Source organism: Saccostrea cucullata, unplaced genomic scaffold (genome assembly GCF_032062105.1).
Source record: "Saccostrea cucullata isolate Sc308-1 unplaced genomic scaffold, CSIRO_AGI_Scuc_v1 ctg3654, whole genome shotgun sequence".
In the NCBI taxonomy this organism is placed as follows: Eukaryota; Metazoa; Mollusca; class Bivalvia; order Ostreida; family Ostreidae; genus Saccostrea; species Saccostrea cuccullata.
Window position 1 is genome coordinate 21,720 of NW_026935144.1, and position 27,654 is coordinate 49,373.

Below are 27,654 nucleotides of genomic sequence, written 5' to 3' on the forward strand. Positions count from 1 at the left end.
TAAATACTAATAAAACAAACGGGGCGGGGCACTTTGAGAGGGGCGAGAGACGTCCTAGGGAGTTTTGGTATAAAATTACATTGCATAAGCTCAAAATCTTCTTGAAATATCGCCCGGAAATGATAGTGTTACACACAGACAGAATGTATAAATTTACGACCTTGAACTTTGACCTTTTGACCTCAAAATCAATAGGGGTCTTCTTTAGGCCACAGGGAGTTGTTATGTAAAATTTCATTGCGATAGCTCAAATGGTTCTAGAGATATCGTGTGGAAACGAAAGTGTTTTAACAGACAGAATTTGCTTAACCTTGACCTTTGACCTTTTGACCTCAAAATCAATAGGGGTCTTCTTTAGTCCATAGGGAGTTGCTATGCTAAATTTCATTGCAAAAGCTCAAAGGGTTCTCGAGATATCGTGTGGAAACGAAAGCGTTACAGACAGACAGAAAGACGGACGGACGGACGGACGGACGGACAGACGGACGGACGGACGGACGGACGGACGGACGGACAAACCCAAATTAATATCCCCCACTTTTCAAGCGGGGGACAAAAAATCAAAAGGTGTTGCTTCCCGCATTTATAAGCTTCCGTAGCAAACGGAAGTGGTCCAAATTCAGCAAATTGTATAGCGTACAGGTACATCTCTGAAGGTTGTCATGAAAAAGTTGTACGTCTGAGCATTTTGTAATACCCATTAAGTGGCCGTGAATAAGTAATGATCTAATAAAATAGGCATTAAATTTCTCAACTCGAAGGTTAGTATGTCAGTTTATTACAATGAAGGTATAAGAAAAGTTTTAGAGTTATGTCCCTTCCTACATATAATTTCGTAAGTCGCTTCCGCATATCCATACATCCAAATCAATCACAATATACAGAAAAACAATGGAGTCTTTTAACAAATTACTCAAGGCATTCAGGTAATATAAAGTATGAGAATACGTGTGGGTGTGATTCGTCTTTTTGCTTTCAAGGAAAAGCAAATCGCGCTAACTCACACGTGAGGTTTGCTAGTCGGAACAAATTCTATTTTTATTAGCACCTGGCAACATGTACACATCGAAGTTTAAAGGCCTCTTACTTTGTGTGACACGGATGAATCGATAAGATGGCGTTGAAATAACACGGGATTTTTTTTTATTATTTAGAATGATTCTTCAGTATATCAAAAATGTCTACATCACATTTTCAGATAGTGGGCATCAGCATCCAAGGGTCAAGACAGGGTCTGCTCTTGCAAAAGCCGGGCTGAAAAAAATTGGTAAGTACTTAACTAGCCTTTTTTTTAAAATACAATAGGTAGTTTCTTTAATACTTGGTAAACTTGCATGGGGGGTTAAATTCTATTTGTCAACAATGGTTAACCATGTATTGTATGAATGTTTGGCACCATGTCTTGTATTTTGTCTGAGAATATATCTGAAAAATTGTCAGTTGATGTTATGTCATATCAGATAATCAGTTTAGAACTGTATTGTTCTTGTGCAAGCAACAATTAAATTTAAATAGGTATAGATTAAAAATGTCGATCATCATAAGCGGGGGTTTTGCAATAAGTAAGGCATCTATCAGATCTATCAATCTGTAATATGTATACCTTTGAATAATTTGTTCCAATTATACAATGCATGTGTGAAAAACTAAATTAAATGAAAAAGTAAATTAAATCATTGGTGCATCTGTACAACAAAAAATAATATTTACCAAATAGTAAGCAATAACAATTTAGCATTCTTTTAAAATACTGAAATAAAAATAGAGGACTAGATATTGTGCCATTGTCATGCCTTTCATGAGGTGCATTTCACTTATCCACATGTATCAAGATGAATCAAATCTTCCCTTTAGCAAAGTGTGTCATGTAGGATAAAAACACATTATTTTACTTTCATGTGCACTGGGAGGCTCATTTCCACCTTCAAAGAGATGAACAGTAAACAGTCATTAACAGTGCATGATATATCTCCGTGTTTATAAGTAAATGTTGTTTTTCTTTTTTATATGTTAATTTGTAATTACATTATAAATATATAGGATTAGGGCTAAAATAGGCTGAGCATACTGCCCAATCCTATTCACTTCTAGATCAGTAAATATTAGATATTATTTAAAAATATATTAATTATATTTCCTTCTGGAACAGTGGATAGGTAAAAACTGATTAAAGATATCATTCACCATTGATTGGACAGAGTATCCATGAGGAAAGAATTTGATATCAAATAAAAGAGTTCAATTTAATTAACATAACCTTCAATTTAATGTAAAGCTTTCCAGCATTTTTAGTAGGTGTTAACTTAAATTAGCAATTAAGCTCAATCTAGTCCCTGATACATGTTATAAACTTGGGATTAGTGACCTTTGTTAATACATAAGAAATAAGATCTTGTAATTCATCTTTACAACAATTTTTTTTTCATTATTCAGTTGGAAAATGTGTGCTTAAATTACAACTAGCTTCTTTCTTGACTTGGTACATGTATTAAGAAGTAATGCGCACCCAGATATTGAGAGAGCTTTGAACTGAATTAAGTTTCCTAGAACTACAAATAGGTCTGTGGGGTGGGGACTAGTGAACAGTCTGTTAAGGACTGAGGGGAGGGGGTTTAGAAGGTGGGTTTGGAGTGGGGACTAGTGGACTACATATTGGGAATAGTTTGATAAAAATAAATTAGTCTTGGCATTAAACAGGTTGGGACCAATTGCCCAAATGGGATATAATAGTCCGTTTGGGATATAATATCCCAAATGGGCTACAAATTTACAGTGGAAAATTTTTATTTTGGCTATTAATATCACAAATCCGCATCAAAACACTTAAAAAGGAATAACTTTTGGTAAGCAGGTTTTTCTGCAACCCTACCATTTGGATTGATCCCCAAGAAGTTAAAGAACTTGGGGATCGATCTCCTAAACAAATGACATACAGGAAAACTTGTCAACCAAAAGTTATTCCTTTTTAAGTGTCCTGATGCGGATTTATGATAATTATAGCCAAAATAAAAATTTTCAATTTTTGCACTGTAAATTTATAGCCCATTTGGGATATTATATCCCAAACGGACTATTATATCCCATTTGGGCGATTGGTCCCAACCTGTTAAAGCTTCAAGGAATTAGGATAAGTAGGCAGATGGACTTGCAGGTTTTTTTTTCAGTTTCCTGGAATTATATGCAAGGCACCAGCCAGCATACTCATTACTAAACTTTGCATATAGCATGTGTAAACACTGTATATACTCATAATTTTTATGATGGCTACCTTTTAATTCTCATGCAGAGCTTAAGAAACTTTGATTTATGCAGCTTACCATGCAATCGGATAATCAACTTAGGATTTAGGAGGGGTATAGCATGATATGATTTCTTTAAATTCTGTTTCTCTTTGTTCAGTGTTTGCAGATTCTTTAAATTTTTTAAGTTGTTAAACAGTGCAGTAGATGAACAAATTTCCATGCTTTTTGAGATACCTGAAATTTAATACGTTTTTATATAATTTAGGATGATAAAGCTTTCCAGGAAAAAGGATTTTAAAAAAATTTATAATTTACAAGTGACAATACATGCATGTATATTAAAATCCAGACAACAAAAGTAACATATAAAATGTCATCTACTTATGTGTAGGTTATGATCAGTTATGAAATATATGTTGACATTTTCCAGGCATAGAAATATAAGATTTTACAAATATAATTAATTTTTATGAATAATGTAGAAAATTTTAATCAGATCTGCTGTCTGTTTTTAAAACTAAATGAAGTCACCTACATGGCACAGTGGTTAGAGCATTTGCTTGAGAGCCACGGAGCAAGTAGTTGATCCCTTTATCACAGGTTCAAATCCCACTGTGGGCCTTTGGATGAGACTGTACAACTTAGGTCCCTTGTATTAGTAGATGCCTACTTAAACAAGCATTCTGAGAGTATTGCATAAGCAATACATGTCCCCTACCGGGTTCCCCTTTTTCTTCAGGATGTCATTTTATGATATGCAAAAATTATGACCAAGGTAAAACTGCTTGATTTTGAGGTTGTGAATGTGAATGCCTTTAACCTGAGAAAATAATCCACATAAAGACGAAAATTCATTTAAGAGGCTGTCCACCGAAAAACCAGGCAATGGGTGGCACATCGTATGTCATAGATTTCAATTATTTTTTGCATGTAGACTTATTAAAGCAAGTGTTTACACATGACAACATCAAAAAATTTTATAGTGCTCCCCTAGTCCTAGTTTTGGTAAATGCTTAGTTTTAACTGCAAAAAGGTCAACATGAGGGTAAAAAAATTACTACGTTTTTATTTTGTTTTATATGTCTCAGATCTCAATAGCTGGATGTGTCGATGAATATTATTTATAGCATAGACTCTTATCTTTTATTCTATGAATTAATAAGACTCCAATTTATACTTTTTTAGAAAAATTATATGGTCCAAATTTGAGTTTAGCAAGTAACTGTTTAAATTGAGTATCCAATTTTAATTACGTTATAAAACCCAATACAATACAAGGACAGATTTGTTTACTTATGTTTTAATGAATACAAAGTACAAACTTTTGGGTCATTCAATAAAAACATTGGGAAAAGGTATTTTGAAAGAAATAAAAGGAGTCAAATTTACTTATTTTTTATAGTTTTCACAAATGAAACCGATCCCGACCGGAATTGTATAAAGAAGAAAATACTAAAATAGTAATGTCAAATTTGGCTCATTGTTGTAATATGATTAATAAATTACTTGATTTATTTTTTTGAAAATATTATATAGGTGGCAGGTGCCTTAAGTTTGAAAAATTTATCAATTTTTCATTATTTTCGATCGGGATCGGTTTTATTTCAATCGGGATACCGTAAATTTAGAAAAATTTCCTAAATTTGGCTCTTCGTTTTAATTTATCAGAAAAAATGCTTGTCTGTTATTTCTTTTCAGTCAGTTTACTGTTTTTAAATGAGTGTAACCATAGATTGAAATGTACATATTATTTAAATTACCAATGTCTTTTACTTACATGAAGATTACATGTAAAACAACTGATTGATTTCTTAATAGATACGCGGTATTTTAAAAAAAGTATTTGTGCATGCATTATGCAACAACAAGAGCAGACAACATTCTAGCTTCATTATTCATCCTATTTCCAAGTAAAATTTCTTTTTTATATGTCTCAGGAATTAAAAATCGAGTAAATTCTATCAGTAGCGAAATTAAAATTGCCTAAATGCAATAAATATTTTTATGTGTAAAGTCTCGACTTTATCCAAGTTTTTTCTTACCTGTCATCTGTAAAGCCTTTTCCTCTTTTACAAATTTGTCTTTATATAAATAAGAAAATAAGTTCTTTCATGTATAGTATAATTATTCAAGAGCCGAAAAATCGCAAGCAAGAAGCGCGGAAGGGGGGTACAGGGTCATGGCATCATTATTTTTAAAAATTGGTTTCATGAACATGAAAACATTTTAGTATTGGTCAACATAGTCACAGGTTTATACTCCATATTAAATATGAGCGTGTGATTGTTTCAATCGCCGAATGAAAATAAATAAATAAAATAAATAAACCAAAAAAAAAAATTGTTTCACTAAACCACCTTCCGTTATAGTGCCAAATTATAGTCGGGAATTCAGCAGTAAATTTAACTCGATAAATATATTTTTATAACTTATTTTTCAGTTTTTTTTTTTTTTTTTCATTTTAATAACTGTATATTATGGAATGCCATATACGACAGCCAACTGCTTACTGCCGAGCCTGCTTACTGTCAACTGTCAGCTGCTTACTGCCAACTGCTGCACAAACTTGAATAAATTTTATTTTTATATTGATATTTATGTAAATTTTCACACACACAAAAACAAACAAAACAAACAAACAAACAACAACAAAAAGAAAAAGTCGATTAAACATTTAATATATCTATTTGTTTTTGCAAATAAGATGTGTTTTACATGCTTAGATCTAGAGAAAGGGGTCCAGATCACCCCTCTGAATTCTGTAAAGATATTTAATGCACAAACTAGACCAACTAAAAGTTATCAACTAAAAGGGACCTTAGAACCCCCACCCCCAATTCGTGTTAAGTTGGTATAAAAAATGTCATAGACATGAAGGTGTGACGCATAATTACCCCCCTCTCCCCAGCTGAAATAAATTTTCACATTTAGGAAAGGACTAACATTCGTTTTATTTTCTTGTCAAGAAATTTCTGGGCTTGATTTTTTTTTTTACCAGAGTGACCCTCTTGGTAAAATGTCCTAGATCCGCACCTTGTTTTTTTTTTTTTTCTTTTTTTGAAAATTCATATAAATATAACATTTGTTCAAATATGTGTGGCAGTTGGCAGTAAGCAGTCAGCAGTTGGCAGTAGGCAGTTGGCTGCTGTATATGGCATTCCATAGTATATCGTTTATTTTGATTTGATTGCATAGATAAATGTATTTAAGTTTTAGTTTTTACATATACCAACTTCTTTGAATTAAATGTAGCGTAAATCTAAAACATTCATCATTGATTCCCAATTTTATAAGAAATGTTCATTATAAACACTTCATTAATTATTTTAACGCATATCCTGGTAAATCAATTTTAAAAAAAATAGTTCTCGGACATGTATAAAAATTACGTATCAAAACGTCATCTTGCTGAGACGCCGCCCGTGTACTGTGTAAAATACATTTTGATATTAAAATATTATTTAACATTTAGTATAATGCACTCTGAAGAGTAATCAAACAGAAAAAGAGAAATCATTTTTTAAAAATTATTTTTCTTTACACTTTACGCAAAGAATTTACGAATTTCTCTGGAAAACTTGTAACTATTTCATTGTGACGCAATATTATGACGTCACTGATACATCAATGGAAACGTGGATTAAACCTGAATATTATAGCCAATTTTAATCTAAATATTATGTTTGGAGGCGAAAATGAATTATATTTTGAAAAAAAATTATTTATTTTTTGTTTAATAATTTTCTTTAGTGTATCGATTCTAAATATTTCACTAGGATTCCGATGAAAATGTGTTTAGCAGATTTACCGATGACGAGGGAGATAACTCTTGCATCGCAAATTTTCATACAAACGTCTATATATTTTGCCAGAAAACTTCTATTAAAAGTGTTTTTCCCAATGATTTTATTTTTTAAACATAAAGATGAAATATTACTAGGTTTATTTAAGTGTAAATTTTAGTCCTGTTAAAATTGTATTAGAAATTACAGCTCTTTGTTTCTTACCAACTTTCAATGGTTTATATAGGGGAATTCAAAAACACAGAACACAAGGATATTTTACTAAATAAGCAATTTTCAAACAAATCTTCAGTTACATTATTCCTTTTGGACTACATTGGTATTGTTTTTAATAAAATACCAAATATTCATCACATTCGATGTGCCGCCTATTAATACAGTACTGCCTGGTTTTTCGGTGGACTGCCTCTTAATTTTTTTTCAACATCTTTTTCTCGGTTCATATTTACCATGTTGACCATTGGAATTGAGCGCAGCACGAACCCGATCTTAAACCATTATGAAAAATTATAAATGTCATAATTCTGTCAAACATCAATGAAGCAAAATGAAATTCAAACTTGATCTGTAACTCATCAAGATACACCCATATACCAAACATCAGCTCAAAATCTGCAAGCATTAAGGGAAAAAAGTGTGGAAAACCAAGTAGGACAGCTAGACAGACGGACGGACAGACGCAGAGGAAACATTTTACCGGTTGGGGACTGATCTCTCACCAGTCACTGCTAATGGCCCTGAGTGCCCTGGAAATAGGTCTAAAATTTGAAACCCCCCACCAACAATTTATGATGTCTCAATATTAGGGAATGATTCTCAAAGAGACATTTAAACAAGCAAACAAATAACATCAACAATTAATTGAAGATTTTTAAATAAAAAGTTTTGATGCATGTATAATCAACATGATTTTTTAATGAAAATACCATGTATAATAAATAATATTTATGCAATTATTATATAAATTTTGATATTTTCAACAAATATTTTGTAGCTTAGTAAACACATTGTTGTATGTCTTTTTCATGTTTATGACAAATTACTCTAACTGTGTTAAATGATTGACACTTTATCATTTTATAAATGTCTGCTTGTATTTTGAAATGAAGTATTTATGTTTATGCTTGACGTTTTATAAGGTATCACTATTACTCATTCATTATAAACAATTACATGTATTTATTATTAAAGGGATGGGTCCTGAGGGTATTTTTGTTATTCCGTATTTAAACTTTTAAAAGATATGACCTTAATAATCCTGTGAATATTTTTCTTTTCAAAGAGAACGTTTTCTGCTTTGGGGTGGCATTTATTGAACCTGTAAATAAAAATAATTTTTATTTAAATGTCTCTGACTATCTCTAGACCAGGGAATCATTGGAGCTTATTTGTTTCAATAACACACATAAATGACATTATTATAAAGAATACTAATTTTCTTTGCATATTAAAGAAAGTAATCAGGTTTCCCCACTGCATTTCAATGCATTCATGCATTGAAAGCATAAAAATGAATTATTAATTCTTAAATGGACATTCCATTTTTCACTTTTCGTAGAAAACACCCACAATGTCCTGTTCATATGACAGCAATTAGGAATACAATTATGTCAGTTATTAAAAAAGCCAGTATATGACTGTCATTTTCATTCATTCATTTATAGACACATTTAGAGAATGGAATATACAGAGGAAAAGTCAAAAGTAACCAGCACTGATCAATTAGAATTCCTTGCTAAGTAATTTCTAGTTCCATATGCTATGACAATAACTCCTACAGGACATTTGTATTTAATTGGACACTAGTGTCTCATGAGTCAATAAACTTCAAAGAATATGCAGCTTGTTAGGTCATAAGTTTCATAACCACTGTGTTAAAAATTGACATTTTTGTAATCTATTATTTTTTAGAATAAATATTGAAGGCATCATAAAAATTTACATTGAAGCATTTCAATCTTAAAATTTCAGAAAAATTCTTAACTTGATAAAATCAGGAAGTAAATTGGCAGATAAGTATTTTGAAATGATTTCTCCCTCAAGAAAATTTATCCTTAATGCTTACTGAACTGAAAATGTTTAAGTACATTCTACTTTCGGGTTTTTTTTAAATCATTATTTATGTTGTACACTGTATAAGGTTTAACAATGGATGTGAAGAAAATAATATTTATGTATTACTGTGTTACAAACCATTAATACAGTATCATGAACACAGGCTACAGAGAGATACATAAAGAGATACATTTTACGTTCATAACTAGTTATGTATGAATTATGATTGCTTCCTTAAGAGAATCTTGCATAGCTTCCTGAATATGTATTCATGTACATCTAGAAAATGTTTTGATAATGTGTTGTCTCTATTTTTATAATTCTGTGAAGTACAGCCTTGTTTGATTTCTGCAATATATATACTGTACTCCAAACAGCACTACTGATTGTTATTTTCCATGAAATTCGACCAATCCAGCAAGCCCTCTCTTATCTTGTACATGGGTAGTACTTTTGTCTTCAAAGCATTACAGAAAATTGTGAACCATGTGCTTTGATAAGATCATGCAGCGGCCATCCAATAGCAGTTATAAGTCCGAAATTAAATATTTTGACTTTGGTCTGTAATTCATAACATGAATAACACCTCCCCCCACCCCAATCCTTTATTAGTATTCCTCAAAATGTGGATCATTTTGAAAATGAAGTAAGAATTATAATATATGAGATTTGAGAGTTTGGTTCTTGTTGGCATTGTAGTCTTACAAAATGTAGATACATGTACGGTATTTGAATTTCACACAAACTTTAACCATATGAATATTGCATAAAGGTTGAATATTTAAATGTAATTTGTGTAATATTATCCAAATTTCCTCAATTGATTATTCTAGTCCATTGTGTTCTTGCTGGGTACCCCAGGCAAAACTTGCATGGTAACAAAAAATTGTTCATTTGTCTTATTAAATAAGTTAGTGTTAGTAAAACATCTAGTATAGTTTAAACAGCTTTTGAACAAGTCATTATTTTGCTAGGTCAGCATTTTCCTGAGCTTGCCTTTGTTGCTGTTTTTTAAAATCATTAAAACTAATATTTGTTTTTCAGTCTTGAAGAAAGTAATGTCTTCCCTACAGCGAACCCCCACCTTACCCCCAGGTACCAAGCCCTTAGATAATCAGGTGGCAGGCCACCAAAACACAGAGGGCAAAATAGGTAAGCTTCAGGTATTTGATGAGAACATTAGATATATTGTTCTTGTACAGTGGTAGAGCATCGCTGGTTAATTAACAAGAACAAGGTACCCTTGTCAACTTCAGTGCTATAGAGAAGAGAGTATATAGTATCTTGCTTTTTGTTATCAAGATTCTGAGCAAACAATGTAGTGTGCACTTTTTGAGTGGATAAAATGTTTGAAATGTTAACGCACAAAAAAGCAAGAGAGGATTATCTTCACTAGACCTTTAAATACACATTATTTGTTTGTGAATCTTTATTCATTTGTATAGCTTTAAATTCTGGCAGAAAAATTTTCAAGAAATATTTTATAAACGACACAATACAAGGGGTGCTCAGAAATGTCAAGGAGATGCAGTAACCTTATCTGCTTTCATATTCACAGTCAAGAATATTCTTTAAAAACATCTTTTAAAAATGCATCTCTTGAAAGCCATTTGTCATTTCTTTTTTAAAAATTAATTTTTTTGTTAATTGAATTATGGTGTGAGTGGGTGGTCGTGGTGACTTCTAAGTACATGAGATTTCATTATTTAGCTTATTAATAAGTGGTCTACAAGACAATTTGCCTCAGTTCGTTTTCAGTACAAATTTTCAGGCTCTGTATATGTTTATATGGATTAATAAGATTAACATAAATTAAAAGATTAAATTTGCAAAAAAGTCAGATTTGTTTCAGAAATCCATATCCATTTTCAAATCTTTAGATACTGTAGAAGTACTTTTTTCCGTTTGGTAGTAATTTACGGCTAACGCTATGTACGCGGTTACAAATTTTCCGCGGAAATTTGTCCAAGCGTACTTATCATAAATGTAAGGCATATAGTGACAGTCTAAGAAATCCGCGTAATTTTCTACCAGTGGATTAAACAGAAATTGAGATTCCGCGGAATTATGACCCCGTGGAAAAAAGTACGTCTACAGTAGTTGCGATGAGGCTATATTTGCTTGCTGCACATTTCATATATATAAAATGACTAAAATTACAAGTGACCACTCCCTATTTGATTTGTACTGTAATTATATTTGAGAAATGTTTCTTATTAATCAGAGTGATTGAACAAGATAAAACAAAAAAAACATGAGAAATCATTCATATGACTGATTATAACAGAGTCTATGAACCAAAAGGGATTTATTAATTCCAGCATTAATGATGCTTTCTATTCCAATTCTGTCTTTCTGAAATGAGGCTTAAGAAAAATCAATTATTTTAACAACATTGCAATACATATAAATGATGGCAAAGACCTAAATCATGGCCTGAAGTCTGCAATCTAACAGAGATCAAATGAGGTTTACTTATCAACTTTCAGGATATTAGTTATCACCATGATTGACAAATCAGATATTGATTCTATATCTATTTCATGATGCTGTACAGTTACTGTAGTATTTATATGGATTATCCCAATCTTCATCTTGTTCGACTTTCAAGTTAGCTAATTGTTTTTCACGTTAGGGTGTATGCAATATTAGTCCAGATTACAGTCATGATTTCACTGTTAACATTTCTTTTGTCTAGATTCCAGATTTTAAAAAAAGATTAAATGTGCATTTAGTGTTCGCTTTTAATTGATTATTGGAAATCAATGTTACTTTTAAACCTTTTAATATACCTTCAGCAATTTTATAAAACTTGCTGGTAAATGTTTTTATGTTTCAATATAGAGGTACATGTATTTTTGTACTTGTAAACTGTTTTGGGTACAAAATGAAAGTGGATACATCTACCCCTTAACTATTAATTATTCATAATTCTTTAAGGATAAATACCTTTCATATTAAGTGGATTCCTGCATTTTCAGTCTTCCAAAAAAAAAAAAAAAAAAAAAAATTGGGGAAAATATAAAGGGGTGGGGGGGTGTTTCTTTTATCACAGACTCATCATAAGTAGATTTAGAGCTTGGACTAATTGAAAACTTCCTGGTGCCTGTAGACAATGATGTACTGTAGATAATTTTAGCAACATAGGTATTGAGAACAAAGTAAAGATTATCTTTAAAAACCTACTTCACAGGATTCAAAGGGCAAAGATTACTACCGGTAATTATTGAATATATTGGCCATTTTTTCATAAGAGCCTCTCATCAGTGTATAAATGTACTTGTTCAGATAAAATTTCAAGACATGGACACGGCAAAGCTGAGCGCCCCACTATCACAGACCATATCTATAAATTAAGGCAGCAGTTGACGTTGATCACAATACAAACTAGTGCTAATTGTAACGGGAACCGTTACAGATGTTCCCCAAACGCTCCCCAAATCCCTTTTCGTGCCATATTCCTTGTAAGCTTTATTAAAAAAGGCAAACTCTATGCATTTAAGACTTTATCAACGTTTTACCAGAAGTATTCCAAGTATATTCAAATTTAAGCATAGCACGCGTGCACATGTGAATGCATATGCATAATACTAACATCTTGTCGCCACTATTTAGAAATCTTGATATACTAAATATTGAAGCGTTAAATCCAAAAGCATTAAAAATACGATCATTCAGGTGTATTCTTAATTTTACCAATTTCACGTGCACGCACGTGCATGCATGTGCATGATGACCATACCCTCTTGTAGGAGTCTATTATGTCTGTGTAAGGTCCAAATCCCATCCTGTTTGGTTGAAAAACAAGGGAGTTACAGCCATTTAAAGTTTAAGCCAATCAGATTGCAGCGCACGTGCATGTGCATGCATTTATGAAAATTGTTACATATCATATTGTTGGATATCTTAATGCATGCCTATGTCCAAGATTTCATAGCATTTCGTCAAAAAACGAAAAAGATATTGATATTTTTGTTTCAGCCAATCAGATCAAAGCGCACGTGCACGCACGTGCATGCATGTGCATGACGACCATACCTTCTTGTAGCAGTCCATTATGTCTGTCTATGTTCTAAACCCCATCTTGTTTGCTTGAAGAACAAGGGAGTTATAGCCATTTAAAGTTTAAGCCAATCAGATTGCAGCGGCGCATGCGCATGTTTTCATGACAATTGTTATATATCATTTTGTAGGACATCCTAAAGTATGCCTATGTTTTAAATTTCATAGCATTTTGTCAAAAAACAGAAAAGATATTGAGGTTTTTAGTTTCAGCCAATCAGAGCAAAGCGCATGTGCATGCGCGTGAGTTCGTGCTAATTTGACAGTATTATATTATTAACACTATTAATATATCCTTATATAATGAGTTTCAAAGCATTTCATCAAAAAATGTAAAAGTTATGACTATATTAAATATATCAGTCATTTCACTCATTTCACGCGCACGCACGTGCAGGCGTATGCGCGCAAAATGACCTTCGTTCCGCACACCTACACTACACACCCATTAACCCTAAAAAGGTTTTAACTTAGTTTGGTGAACAGTTTCTGAGAACACTCGCGGACAAAAAAGTACCGGAGAACAAATAAGAAAAAAAATAATAATAATAATAATAAGAAACAGAGTAAAACAATATGTTCCCAAACTTGTTTGGGGAACATAATTACATCACTTCCATTTCACACAGGACATAACCCACAAATAAGCACACACACATGATAGCATTACTAACCAGTGTAATATTATTCCCTACAACTCTGTTGTAATGGATTATAAATAGTGTTGAAAAAAGAAAAAATCATCTCAAAACTTATGTTGCTAATTCATTGCTTGCCTAAACTTTTCACAATTTGTAAAATATGGCAAAAATCACTGATGCCAGCAAAGAGCAAGGTTCGACTGATGCTTGGGGCCTCTTTTGGCTCTCTGAATTAAGAAAATGAATACTTCATGGCCATGCAGTTTTAGGTGACAGTGCAATAATATCAGCAGCACCTTGAAGACTTATTTATTGAAAAATTTTGTGGAATTTGCATTTTCCATGTTTTTTTTTATTGCCAAACATTGCTGTCATTTGCCTGTTAAAGTCCCGTTTCTTTTAGTGCAACATGATGGTTTCTCCTAGTTTCCCAAATTATATGGAATGCCTTAGGCCAACATTTTTTTATTTACTGTTTTACGGGAATTTTTTTCAAAAAATTGAGTCGGGGGGTCGAAATAAAAATAAAAATAAAACCTTCAAATTCAAGCAGTCGGTCAGAAAAATAAAAATAAAACCAAAAAATGTAACAATTTTTTTTATTTTTTGAATTAAGAATGGAATTGTTTTATTACCTTAATTTGTCAGAAAAGGGTGTTATTTGAAAAAATTAATGCATGCAAAACAATTTTATCATATATTTTTTTTGGTATTCAATAAATAATAAGATTTGAGGATTTATGAGTAGCTATCATATGGCAAGAATATATATTTAGTGAGGCTTTTAATGGATCATTTAAATTATTTCACAAGTGAGACTAATGGTAAAAGAAAATCTGTGTATCTTTTTCAATGCAATTCAAATTAATATACACAAAAATGGATAAAACATATCTTTTCTCTTGAAATCATATTCAAATTGCCTCAAAATTGCTACAGCTTTCAAAGTACATGATTGTTGAAAATACACATATTTACCATAAGTATATACATGTAAAATAGGCAATGACAATTACTCTGTTTACTGCAGAATTCGAATATTTGTTAAAACTTGTTCTAATCCACAACTTTTGAATAAAAAAACCCAGGTCATATTTGTATGGACGTATCATCTGCAGCTTTGTTTTTCCCAATTGGTATTTTTTAAAAAAAAAAAAAAGAAAGCTGTTATTACCACGCTGATGTACATTAATTTGTTACATAACAAGCAAAATTCCATTTTGAATCGTAATAAGTGTGATTAACATGATATTAACGAGTGAAAGTTGGTACTCGAATTTCCTCAGTCACGCCAATTTCTACAGTGTTCTGTACAGTCGTTACATGTAAAAGAAAACATGATTGTCATAAAAATAAGTTTCAGAACAATCTTCAAGCCGTATTTCAATGCTTTAAAACAGTTGTCAAGATAATACATACTTAAAACCTCTCAAAACAACGGGTTGACAGAACGTCAATTTCCACGTGGCCCTCTGCATAACATTTGATCAAGATTAATGTTTCATCTATTTTATTCAATCTTTCATTAAAAGTAAATCTGAAATTAATATTCTTTTTTTCTAATAAATGACATATTACTTTTTAAAAATGACTGAGTCAATTTAAAAATATATTAAACACTACGATTCTGACATTTTGCCGCTAACTGTTATGCTATGCAGTGACTATCCACGCTTCTCATTCATGCAGATTAGTTTTGTCAACTGTGACTGGATGGATATATTTACCTTAGCCAATGACAAATCACGTTTTGAAAGGCTTGTAAAAATTTTGTTGACGTTTCTTTTATTTTTTCAGTGACTATAAATAAGCTATCGGCGGGAGAAACAAAAATAAAACTTGAAGAAGAGACTTTTATTTTTATTTCATTTTAGCCCAAATTAGGGTCGGCGGTCCCGTAAAACTGCATATTAAAAAATGTTGGCCTTAAGGGGGCTCTCTACACCTATTAAGTATAACTGATTTTTGTTGCATGCATTTGTTTCTAAAAATATGCCCCATATCCGATAAAATAAGGTTCCAAAGTATTTCAATTTATTTTTTAGAAATATTTGAAATATTCTATTAATTTTGTTAAAACCCCTCCTATCTATATTTTTGTAGGCCCAGTGCTCTAAAGAACTTTATTCGGTAATAACCAATATTTGCCCCCCAAATCAAACTTTGATGGAGGTATATTTAATTTAGTTCTTAAACAGGGGAGTATATGCTGACTTCAAAGCACTGAATATTTTCATAAGTTATGACGTCATATGTACGTAATGACGTCACAAACATGACGTAAATTTCAGTTTTTAATGAATTCTACAGAAAAATGTACATATTTCGTCGATATTTTGAGTAAAAGTCACCGAGCGCATGTGTGTTCAGAATCAATATTTTGATATAATGTGTAGAATGATAATATCAGTGAAATATGTAAATATTAATCCTGAACAAACATGCGCTCTATAAATTTAAAAGCTAAAATTGTTGAAATTTTGTCCATTTTGTCCTCTTTCTGAAAAAATTTCTAAAATTGGACTAGTTTGTGATGTCATAAAAACAAAAATTGTGAATAAACTGCTTTGAAACTATAATATGTTCTGTTAATTTATATTTCTCATACAATTTATTGAATACAGCACATTTCGTGAAGTTTTCAAAATGTAACTTTTGTGGGGGCAAGTATATGCAATATACCGCATATATTTCTTTCTCTTCAAAGTTTTATGTTATAAAATATTGAAATAATAACCAACAAAGTTAAAAATAAGATCAACATAATTTTTATTTAAATTTTCAAAAATAGACAAAAGAAAGAGTAAAACAGCATTTTCTTGAGAATAGCTGGTTGGATCTTCTCCAATATCTGAAAAGAAATAGAATATCAAAGGGTAAAAACAATGAAAAAAAGAAATTGAACAAAATTGAAAAAATGTCAAAAATTTCAAACATCACAAAAATTCAGGTGTGAGAGATCCGCTTTAAGAGTGGACTCAAATATCTTTGTACTCTTTTTTTTTTATAAACTTAAAGTAAACTCTACTTGCACAAGTATTTAAAAAATGTCAAGTAAGGACATTGAAAGAAGTTCGTATTGTTCATGTATTGTTTTTAAATGAGTTTAAGCGAAAACCATCACATTTCCAGTCAATGACAAAGACATGTATTGAGTGAATTCATGGTATTGAGAAAGGTAGATTTACTTACCGTTTTTATCCAACTTGCATGTGTTATTCAGTGCTAGATATAACAAAGCATGTAAACATGATAAATGGCCAAAAGCGGGTAAAAGAAATTCCTACAACCAAATTCACACTTCGTCTAAAACCTGCACGTTTCCCATACAAACAGCTGATAATCAATGTTGATCAAATGTTTGGGTCATGCAAAATTCTACTTACCGTCCAAACGTTTTGGTGATTTCATGAAGACTTTAAATTTCACCAGGTATAACCATTCATTTGGGTGTATACAAATCGTGAACAGAGTATCCTCTACTCGATGGGAAGATAATACATACATGTATGTCTTATCTTATCAAATTTGCATTTTTGAGAGATATTTTTTGCTGGAAAGCATTATATGTTTATTGAAGAAAAAATAAATTTCTGAGTGTTTTGACACGTAATGATGAATTAACATATGGACAAGCCATGATTTTATATCATATTTTCTCACCTATAAATCTTATTCTATAAGTTTGTAAATATATTATTTAATAATTGAATAAGTAGAAATTGAATAAATTGACAAACAATTTATTTTTAAAGAAAGGATGCGTGTTGGGCAATACACTGTATTAATTGAGGTGATACAATGTACATTCCATCCACAATATCGCATGTTGTATTATACTCAGTGATTTATCAGTGTTAAGTGAATTTGAATCAGATCATTTGGGACCAAAATGGCGTTTCAACGGAAGTACGCCATGTTGTAACATTGTAAAGAGCCCCCTTAATCTTATTATTTGTTCCTATTACATGGACCTGATCACTTGGCTTTAATGAATTACTGTACTAAGAAGCCTGTATCAATATTTAGGGCCCCGCAAGGATTTGCGGGTGCCCTATAGTAATCACTCTGTCTGTCTGTCTGTCCGTCTGTCATTCTTCCGTCCACAAATTTTCTGTTTTTTCCTAATAACTTTTTTTATGGTAGCCCAATTAAGTTCAAATTTGGTATGGTAGTTCAGTAGGCAAAAAGACATATTTTGATGCTAAGTTTGTTTCTCTATGTCCTCTGGTTTGGAGCTGGGGTGGTGGGGTAGATTCCTTAACTTTATATAAGAATGAATTGGGAAAGAGAGATAACTTCTGAAAATGTTGTAAACTGAATACTGCAATGAATGAGCCCCTTGGGATTAATTAGCTTTCCTCCTGAAGAAAATCCAAAGCATTATCTTTATCTGTCACATTGAGATTAATTACCACCTCTGTCTGCAAATGAAGTTTGTTTTGAAGTTAAGTCCATTTGGAATGCTATGAACACTATGAAATGTGGATTGAAGTATAAATGTTTTTACTTTATTTTTGTTGAAATAGCCTACACGATGAGTTTTAATTTCATTGACTTTGAAAAAGAAGAAATAGATTAAAGAAGATATATTTTTTATTTTTATTTGTTTATTTATTTTTTTTTCTTCATGAAAATTCAAGAATATTATTAATTTTTAAGGCAGTTGGATAAAAACCTCGATCATTCTATCATTGCTGAAAAAGTTATTATTATAAATTAAGAAGAAAATGATGAGAGAGAAGTACAATTAATCCCTTGGGATTAATTATCTAGCCTGCTGCAGGAAATTTAGAAGGCTTATCTTTATCTGTCACTTTAAGATTAATGAAAACCTTTGTCTGCAACTGCTGTTTGTTTTGAAGTTAAGGTCAAGCCTTCATGATATGTATTTGCATTCATTGAAGGCTGGCATTTTATATAACAAAAGCTTCACTATTATTTAGATATACATTCAGTGTTGAGTTGTTCTTTACTGCCTTATGTAAAATAAATACAAGGATATTATTTACAGGTTTTTGGACATTCGGGAATTATCTTGAAATTTTAAGAATACAGTTGCTGTTTCTTATTCGTCATGTATTTCTTAAATCATTCCATAAGCTGCACCCTTATAATTCTACCTCATAGCGGGGCCCTTGCTGACTGGTCAGTTTTCTAGTTACTTTGTATACCAATAATTCTGCATGGACCTGTATGTGATTCAGCATTTATGAATTCATCTACTGATTTCATGCAATGTCTGGTCTTATGGGGGAATAGATTGATGACTTATAAATGCAATTTTTGATAATGACTTAGTGGTCATGTGCACTATTGATAGAAATATTTATATCAGAAAAGTTTGGTAGTAAGCATGTTAAGAGTCATACAAGATATAATTTTACGAAAAAAATTTCCTTGTTGTTTATTCAGTTTATTGGCACCTGCTTTGAAGGTAGAAATAACAGATAGACATTATTGTTATATGTAATTCTAGACGTAGGTGTCATATTATATATGTTATTGTATACTATGAAAGCAGCTAGGGAAGTCCGTAATTTAAAGCAATATGAGCTGCATTTTTGAGAATTTTATTTTGCTGGTAAAATGTGTTATTATGATTAATATGTATGTAATCTAAACCCTTATGATCAATAAAACCAAAATAAAGTTTAAAAATGTTTCAGAAGAAATATTTCTGTACAACCGAATATACAGTAATAAGAAATCATTATTGTACAGGACGACAATAATTCAATTTTGCTTCAATCAGCGCGTATTAAAAGTTCTTTCATAGCAAATATGAACAAAGAAGTTTATAAATGTTCTATTTTTCTGTCATTGAAATAGTTAATTACAAATTTGCAACATTTTTTTCCGATGTCAAACATGCAGCTCATATTGCTTTAATAAAATTCAAAATTTCCACACAGATCATGGTTATTTACAAGGTGTAATAAATCATACAATTCAGTAACACTGAGTCCAAGAAGAATGACATACCGGTAATAGCAGTTTGTATGAGATAAATTATAAATACCAGGGTAAAGCTATATATAATGAATAAAGCTACGAAAATGATATATTTATAAGAAAAAAACATTGCATAATGCATATGCTGTTATTAGGATGAAATATGACATGTTCTTACAAGTTAATTGTGACGATAAATGACTAGAATGATGAGAACAGGAGCTCACAGTGAATTTTTGTCATTTGATCTGTTTGATAAAAATAGATTATATTTTATGGAATCTGTAACATTATAAATTCAGTCAGTAATTTATTATTATGAAACATCAATACAAAATGTGTCATTGTGGCAAAGTCATGCCTGAATTGAACCACTCCTCAAGATATATTTTTAAAAAATTAGGTCAGATGGTTGCATAATATAGGCAATCTGATCTACCAGTATATCTATAATGGAAATAAAAGACATTGCATTCCACTTCAAGCAGTATAATTTAGAAACAGATCATATATGCTCCTTTAAAACATACCAGTATACTTATACTGTTACAGTTAAAGTAATATTACGTTTACAGGTTTTATGAAGTGAAGGAAGTCATCTTACATGGTATTTAGAATGATGGTTGTGTAATGAAGGTTAATGCAGAAAAAAATTTAAAGCTCACATTTAAAAAGGAATATTGCTCAAGACAGGAAGATCGATATGCAGGTTTAACTTTCTAGTGGAGGATACAAATATACACTTAGTGATCAAGATCTCGGGTTGTTCTACTTCAGAAGAATTTTAAAAATGGATATATGCTTATGTAATTTGCTTTATTAGATAGCATATAAGTAGTTTAATGTGACAAAAACTGCAAGAAGTCTATATAATTTTAATATTCAATATCTTGGCACTCAATTTGTATTACACACATGTTACATATAATATAAATATACATACTAGAAACATTCCAAATGTAAGCATTCAATATTGAACTCTCCATTGTAAACAAAAAAATGTGTTGTCAATATAATGATATATGAAATAATGAAATAATATATGAAAGGGCACAACAGCTACTTAAATGTGGTTATTTTTACGCAAAGTTGAAAATATTAATTAGTCATTTGGTACCTATAATAGCTAGGTGTCAATAAAAATCTCAATAAGCAAATTCAAATACTTAGTGGGTCAGTGAAATGATGTGATATATCGCATGTTGAATAGGCCTACTTCCCAGACAGATGCTGATATTACACGATTTAATTAATTTTAATATCGATGCTGGAAAAATTCTCATTAATTTTGAGTTATATCAATAAATAATTAATATCAATCAATGGTAAAATGTTTTAGCTACACAGGATATAATAAAAGAGTTTTTGAACTTATATTGAAGAATATTGGCACTCGTTGACTGTACATATCCACTTATAAGTTTGTGCATTTGTATATCTGACTTGTGCCAATATTCAGCAATATTTAAGTTCAAAAACCCTTTAGTGTGTTTGCATAACAGGAAGGTTATATATTCCCTATAGGGCTAGCTGTCGGTTCCATATTCTTCTGGGTGAGGTTGGTTCTAATTTTTTTTAAATTCCGGGTTTTTCAGTTTGGGTATACAATAGAATAAAAAATCATGATTTGAATAATATATTTGACCAAAAAAAATTTTTTTTTAATCTAACAAACAGCAACATAATGTCTAGTTTAAACTAGTTTCCTGACTAGAAAAATAATTGAACCAAATGATTCAAATTACATAATACAATTTTTGAAATATTTCCACACTAATGAACCTTTCATTTTAAACACCATTTTTAAGGTAAAACCTTTTCTGCTATACAAATTGGAACTGAACTGAATTCAGAAAAAAAAAAACCAGTACCCGACCCGAAATAATTGTTCTGCAGTTCTCGCCAATGACAGCCCTCATTTCTTTCAGTAAATCTTAAACTTTATACATGTATTTCACTGGAATATAATTTGCTCTTTTAACTTATTTTAAAATTTTGATGAAAATAATTTAGTTGACATCTACAGACTGTGAAAAATAAGAGGGATGCTTTTTTTTGTTTTCAGGGTGCTTACTACATGAGGATGGGACAATATTAAAGCCGGTGCAGTGTCCCCCCAAAGGTCAGAGGGAGGTGGAGTTTTACCAGGAACTGTTCTCCGAACAAAAGTCCGATGATAAAGTGCTGCTACAATTACGTGACCTTGTGCCAAAATTCCATGGATTGGTACATTCTCCAAAAGAATCTGATGGTAAAACAATTAATTAATATTTTGGACTTTTTAAAAAAGTTTTCAGCTATATCATATAGAATCAAGTAAGCTGTAAAATTTATTTGAAAACAACCAAATTCAGGGAATTGTGGTAGGGAATTGTGGTCTCTCTGCTTTCAGGGTGTTATTCGTTGTGTTGGGTGGATTTCTGTGGTACATGTATACTGTAAGTTTGTAACCGTCTTGTCCTGTTTCATTTCTTAAAAAATTTCAAGAACACAAAGAATCCAAGCGGGTGTAGGTGGGAACACAAAAGAAAATCTGACTGTTCCAGAGTGAAGGAATGAATGTTGTAATTTTTTTTTTTTTTTTTAAATTAGCTAAGAGTAGGGCTAATATGTGGGGTCAAGTTTTACATATATAGCTTGTCTACAGGAAAAGAAAACACTGTGACCGTGTTAGTCATACTGATAAATGAAACATCCTCAGGATGTGTGAATTCATGTTCAGTTTATATGATCCCTTAAAGCTAGAGTGTGGCCACAATATGAAGTCAGAATTTTTCATGTTCATGTAAGTGTAGCTTAGCCAGTGAGCATTGTTGTCCATGGGCGTCTTAGCAGTTCTGAGCATCCCAACACATTTCATTTCCCACCTTGAATTATATACATGTACGTGTAACTTTGCCTGATTTTCACAATATTGACTTTTAATGGGGCAAATGCTTTGCAAAAAACAACATTGTAAATATTGAGCTGGGCCACATTATTGCAGGTAATGCACATTTTCCATGAAAATTGTCCATATGTTTCTGATATAGATTAGAAAATGATTTTTTTAAAGGTATTAACTTAATTAACAGGTCATAAATTAAAGTCAGTCTGGAAGGGGTTTGTTACATGTACACGGTAATGCACTAAAATATGATAGCCCTGTCTCGATATCTTTAGTTGCTGAAGCTATAGTCAAGGTCAAAATTTTTAGAAGTATGTCAGACTTCAAGATTATAGGGGTTCAGAAAGGATTTGTCAAAGGTAATTAATACACATGTTAAATATGAAAGCCCAAACTTCTCTCTTTTAAAAGTTAAGACCAGTGTTCAAGCTTCCATAAGATTAAGACAAACAGAAAAATAAAAGTAGGGCTAAAAGAATAATTAGATAAATTCGCTAATTTTCAATATAGTATTTCTTGTTTCTCAGTCAGGGGCCTCTAGCAATTTTATATTATTCAATAAATGGGGCACACATGCATAAAAATGCGATTGCGATTTTTTGTCATTTATTTCGTTGATTTGTGGAGACCATGTGTACATAGCTATAAAGCTGTTTGGTTACTGGGCAGAGAGTTTGTTTGCAGAGTACAGTTGACCAAGTTTTGAATGTTCACATATTCATATCAACATATTTCAATTTATATTGACTGCTTAAATTTTTTCCTCATACTTCATTGTTGATTTTTTGTGAAATGACATGCCCAACGGTTAAATATTGATTTTTATCCAGAAACATATTCAACAAAGCAATTTAAAAGTAGAGAGTTAAATGAATATTGATCCTATTTAAATTATCAAATGCCTTTTGCTTTAAATCAATTGAAAACAAATATGGAGAAAAAAATTTATGATGCTTGTCGGCCAGGCCATTTAACATTTTATAAAATAGAACAGAATATCAATATAATTTTTCAATGAACAAAACATTACATGCTCTGATAATGCAGATTTATGGCAAACCTATCCTAAACTAGAGGTACTTTGAGCACTGAGCTCACTAAATGATACCCCATGCTCCCAAATGAGAATATATAATCGCAAATAATACTGTAGGTCACTTAATTTTTGCGACACCTTATTTTCGCGAGATAGTCATTGACTCTTTATTAGCGAGACAAAATTTTCATGAATTGTGGTCATTGGTCTATATAATCTTAAGGAATTCTATTATATGTGAGAATGAAATTTTCGCGAGCTTACTGTCTCATGTAATTACGTGAAAATAAAGTTCTCGAGAATAAAAGGTGATTTACAGTAATACATGTAATAGCTTGATAAATTAACAAACTTTTTGGTACATATCTACATGCAAAGCTAAGGGAGATAACATAAACAACCCATCAAAATTTCTTAATGAAGAAACTGTTAAGTTTGACAAGAACATTTTAGAACATGCTTTAAGATCAAGTCTTGGTTCTCTATTAGTTTTGAGATGTCTAATATACACATTCAATTTTATCTTACCGACCAACATATTCCTTTTTCAACACTAAATTCATTCCATGGTTATTTGCATTTTATGTCAGAAAATATAATTGTACTAGAAGTAAAAATGAACTAGGGAGTAAATTATATCTTTATTGTGTACATAACTTCTCTGCATTTTTTGTTTTTTAGCTCGCTTCATGAAACTGGAAAACTTACTTTTGGACATGAAGCATCCATGTGTTCTGGATATTAAGATGGGGAGGAAAACGTATGACCCCCAGGCCTCGCAAGAGAAAATGGCCCTGGAAATTGCCAAGTTTCCTCCAGCACAGAACATTGGGTACCAGATCTCTGGAATGCAGGTAAGAATAGAGTAAAACCTGCAAAAGTTTATATCCAACATGGAAAAAAGAAGTAAATAATCATTTTAGCTATATTTTTGACTTGTGTTCAAGTTTTATATTAATGACTGCCAGTCATAATAAAGATTTTCTCCTTTATAGATTAGATATATTAATTAGGATTTTGGTGGTTATGTACTGGTGGTCTGGTTCAAAATGTAGTTTAATTAATATACAAAATTTTTCTTTCAGACGTATAGTCCAAGCACTGGAAAATCACAAAAGTTTGACAAGTACTTCTGCAAAAACTTGAATGAAGAAACTATTGTTTTTAAAGGTAAAGTTGAAAAAAAAGTTGACTTTAATTAAAGGCACTCTTTACTTAGGAAGTAGTTCCCTACGTTGCACAGTGTTGGAGCATTTACTCTAGAGTTGCAATGTAAGGAGTTGATCTTTACGGGTTCAAATCCCACTGCAGGACCTGAAAACAGGTCCCGTGTCACAGTAGATGCTGGCATGAGAAAGATCCCTCACTGCTCAAAAGGCTCTAAGTGCTGAGTACATGCAGGTCTAAAATTGCAGCCTTCCACTGGCAAGCGTCTCATCTCATTGAGTGAAAAATTCTTAAAGAAACATTAAACAATCAAACAAATATTTAATATTTTTCTCTGATAAGACTATGTTTTAAAAAATTAAATTTTAGTTCAGTTTTAATATAAATATATAAAAGAACTGGATAAAAATTCACACCTTTGGTATTTGCAGGGTTTGGAAAATTCTTCTCCCTAGATGGCGTTTTGCAAAAGGAAGTGATAAAAGCTGTGATAGTGAGGCTGAAGGAAATTTTAGAGTGGTTCAATAAGCAGCGGACCTTTCACTTTTTCGCCAGTTCCATTTTAATTGTGTTCGACGGCGATGTGAACTCTCCCCTATCATCTAAATCTCCCACGTCTTCCGCCGGTCTCAAGGGGAGCGTCGCCGATAACTGCTGTAACGGCGATACAGACTCCATTATTGAAAATGATTTCTCAGATGTGATCTCCAGTGATTTTGTGGATTCAGTGACGGACGGTCAGTCTGAATCTGTTCATCCTAAAGTTCAAGTGCGTATGATAGACTTCGCTCATGTTTACCATATGCCGGAGGAGGATGAAAATTATGTTTTTGGATTGAAACATTTGATTGATGATTTACATCGATTGTTAAACAGTTAGTAAAGCATTATCTGTTAAGCATTTTTATTTATGAGAATTATAAGGCTGTAGTGTTTTCACACATCTGTGAAGGTTGTTGATATTTATTTTGTTGTAAATGATCTTACAATTATATAACGAGACTTACTGAGCAATTAAGTAACAGTATGACAGAACAATAATGATGGAACAAATATCAAAAGTGTGAGAATAATATGTATTTTAGAATGAAAATATCCCTTTGTCAGCTATGGTGCAAAAATTGTTGAATGTTTTATAGCTGTTATGAAATGAATGCGTTAATTGTGCTATAAGTAATTATTGTCTGTTGTACTCTCTGATTTCAAAAGTAGGTGCTCCGTGTTTTCTTGTTTCTTATTTTTCCTGTATTTTTCTTAAGGCTTTTAATATATCTTTTGTATCATTTCAAGTAATGCAAACTGAGTTCTGTATTTGTATAAAATAATTTCATGTCATAAGCCTTTCATAACTTCCTCTTTGAACAGCTTTTAAAAGTCAGAGTAATTATTTTTCATACTTGAAAAGAATTGTTTATCAACAGAGTAGCTCTATAACACTTTGTGCCTTTTCTTTCAAAAGTATTTCAATGCATATTCTGTAAGAAAGGTAATTTAATAGCTACCCACCCAAGTTTTGAATCATGATTTTGCTTAGAATTAATATGGTAACGCTCTCTAAAAATAAATTTTGGTGAGATGTTCTTATTGCTAGATGACCTGAGCTTAAGTGCATTCTTATAAATACCATTTGCCTTGCATCCACCTTCTTAAGAACCACATAAGAAATATTAATGTGCAATCATTTCTAAGTTGTTTTGATTCATTTTTTGACCCAAAAACAATGAATCTTAGTAAAAGAAGGCTAAAATCTGGATCAAATTTTAACTAATGCATGTATAAATGAAAGATTTTATTCTCCTTAATTAACTGCAAAGCCATGGTGTGGACCATGATTAAATAGGGTGGGACCATTATATCCCATGGGATCACAATTATTTATGTTAAAAGATAAAAATCTTTCTTCTAGATCAGCAGGGTTAGTTACTCAGGTGAGCATTGATAATGTGGCTCATGGGTCTCTGTGTATCGATTAGATTCCATTTTGTCAATACTTCCAAGGTCATTTCCTTGTAATATATAACATACATGTATGTAAATATTTATTATATACTTCATACAATTGTTCATTTTCAGTAAGGGGATACGAAGCTAAAATTTATCATGCTTAAAATTAAGGAACAGTCTTAATATAGATCATGTATAACCATGCATACTGTGGCTTTCCACTGGAATGTACCCTGAACCTCAGTTAACATCATGTATGAATCTAAGGTCAAGGCCATTCTTAATTTGTTATTTAAAATAAATCTTCCTTTGTCATGAAAGCAATTTTTTTCTTTAGGTATATCAATGTCAACAATATGTAGACACCTACATTATAGAAAGCTATGGTATTACCTTTCATGATAAACATACACCTCAACAACCCCCGTCAATTATTATAGCTTTTACTTATAAATGGAAAGCAATGCTTGTTTTGTCCATAAAATAGCTATAGTCTAAGGTTACTATATATTTATATATTTAATATCCCATTGTCATAGGATACAGTAACTGGATTCAAATTGAAAGTTGTATATGTCTTATGTTTTTCTTCTGTTTGATAAAAAAAAGCCCATTAGTATATATAATTGTAGATTCATCAGTAAATTCTCATATTATCACTTTTCATTATTTTCACCAGTTCACTGCTTAAAGAAATATGTTTATTAATAAGTTTCAAGGATATATGGTGCATAAATACAAGTCCAGCATTGCAATTTGTTCTGTGTTTTGACGTACTGTGTGCATTAAGTTGCAGTCATTTTCTGTTCTCATTTACGAACTACTAAGTATCATAGTAAATATTCATTGTTATTTACAATAT

General features: G+C 31.5%; 1 protein-coding gene across 1 annotated transcript; it reads left to right on the forward strand.

Moving 5' to 3' along the window:
• The first annotated feature begins 579 nt into the window (after positions 1-579).
• On the forward strand, positions 580-27,377 carry LOC134242017 (inositol polyphosphate multikinase-like). Its single transcript, XM_062724023.1, has 7 exons — positions 580-926; positions 1,199-1,267; positions 10,145-10,252; positions 21,824-22,009; positions 24,363-24,535; positions 24,767-24,851; positions 25,280-27,377. Exons 1-7 carry the CDS (start codon positions 812-814, stop codon positions 25,726-25,728), a joined length of 1,185 nt encoding a protein of 394 aa, XP_062580007.1. The 5' UTR covers positions 580-811; the 3' UTR covers positions 25,729-27,377.
• Positions 27,378-27,654: the final 277 nt, after the last annotated feature.

Coding starts and splice junctions, on each gene's coding strand:
- LOC134242017 (XM_062724023.1), top strand. CDS start 812: ATGTCCCTTCCTACATATAATTTCGTAAGTCGCTTCCGCATATCCATA. Junction 927..1,198: donor AAATTACTCAAGGCATTCAG/GTAATATAAAGT, acceptor TCACATTTTCAG/ATAGTGGGCATCAGCATCCA. Junction 1,268..10,144: donor AGCCGGGCTGAAAAAAATTG/GTAAGTACTTAA, acceptor TTTGTTTTTCAG/TCTTGAAGAAAGTAATGTCT.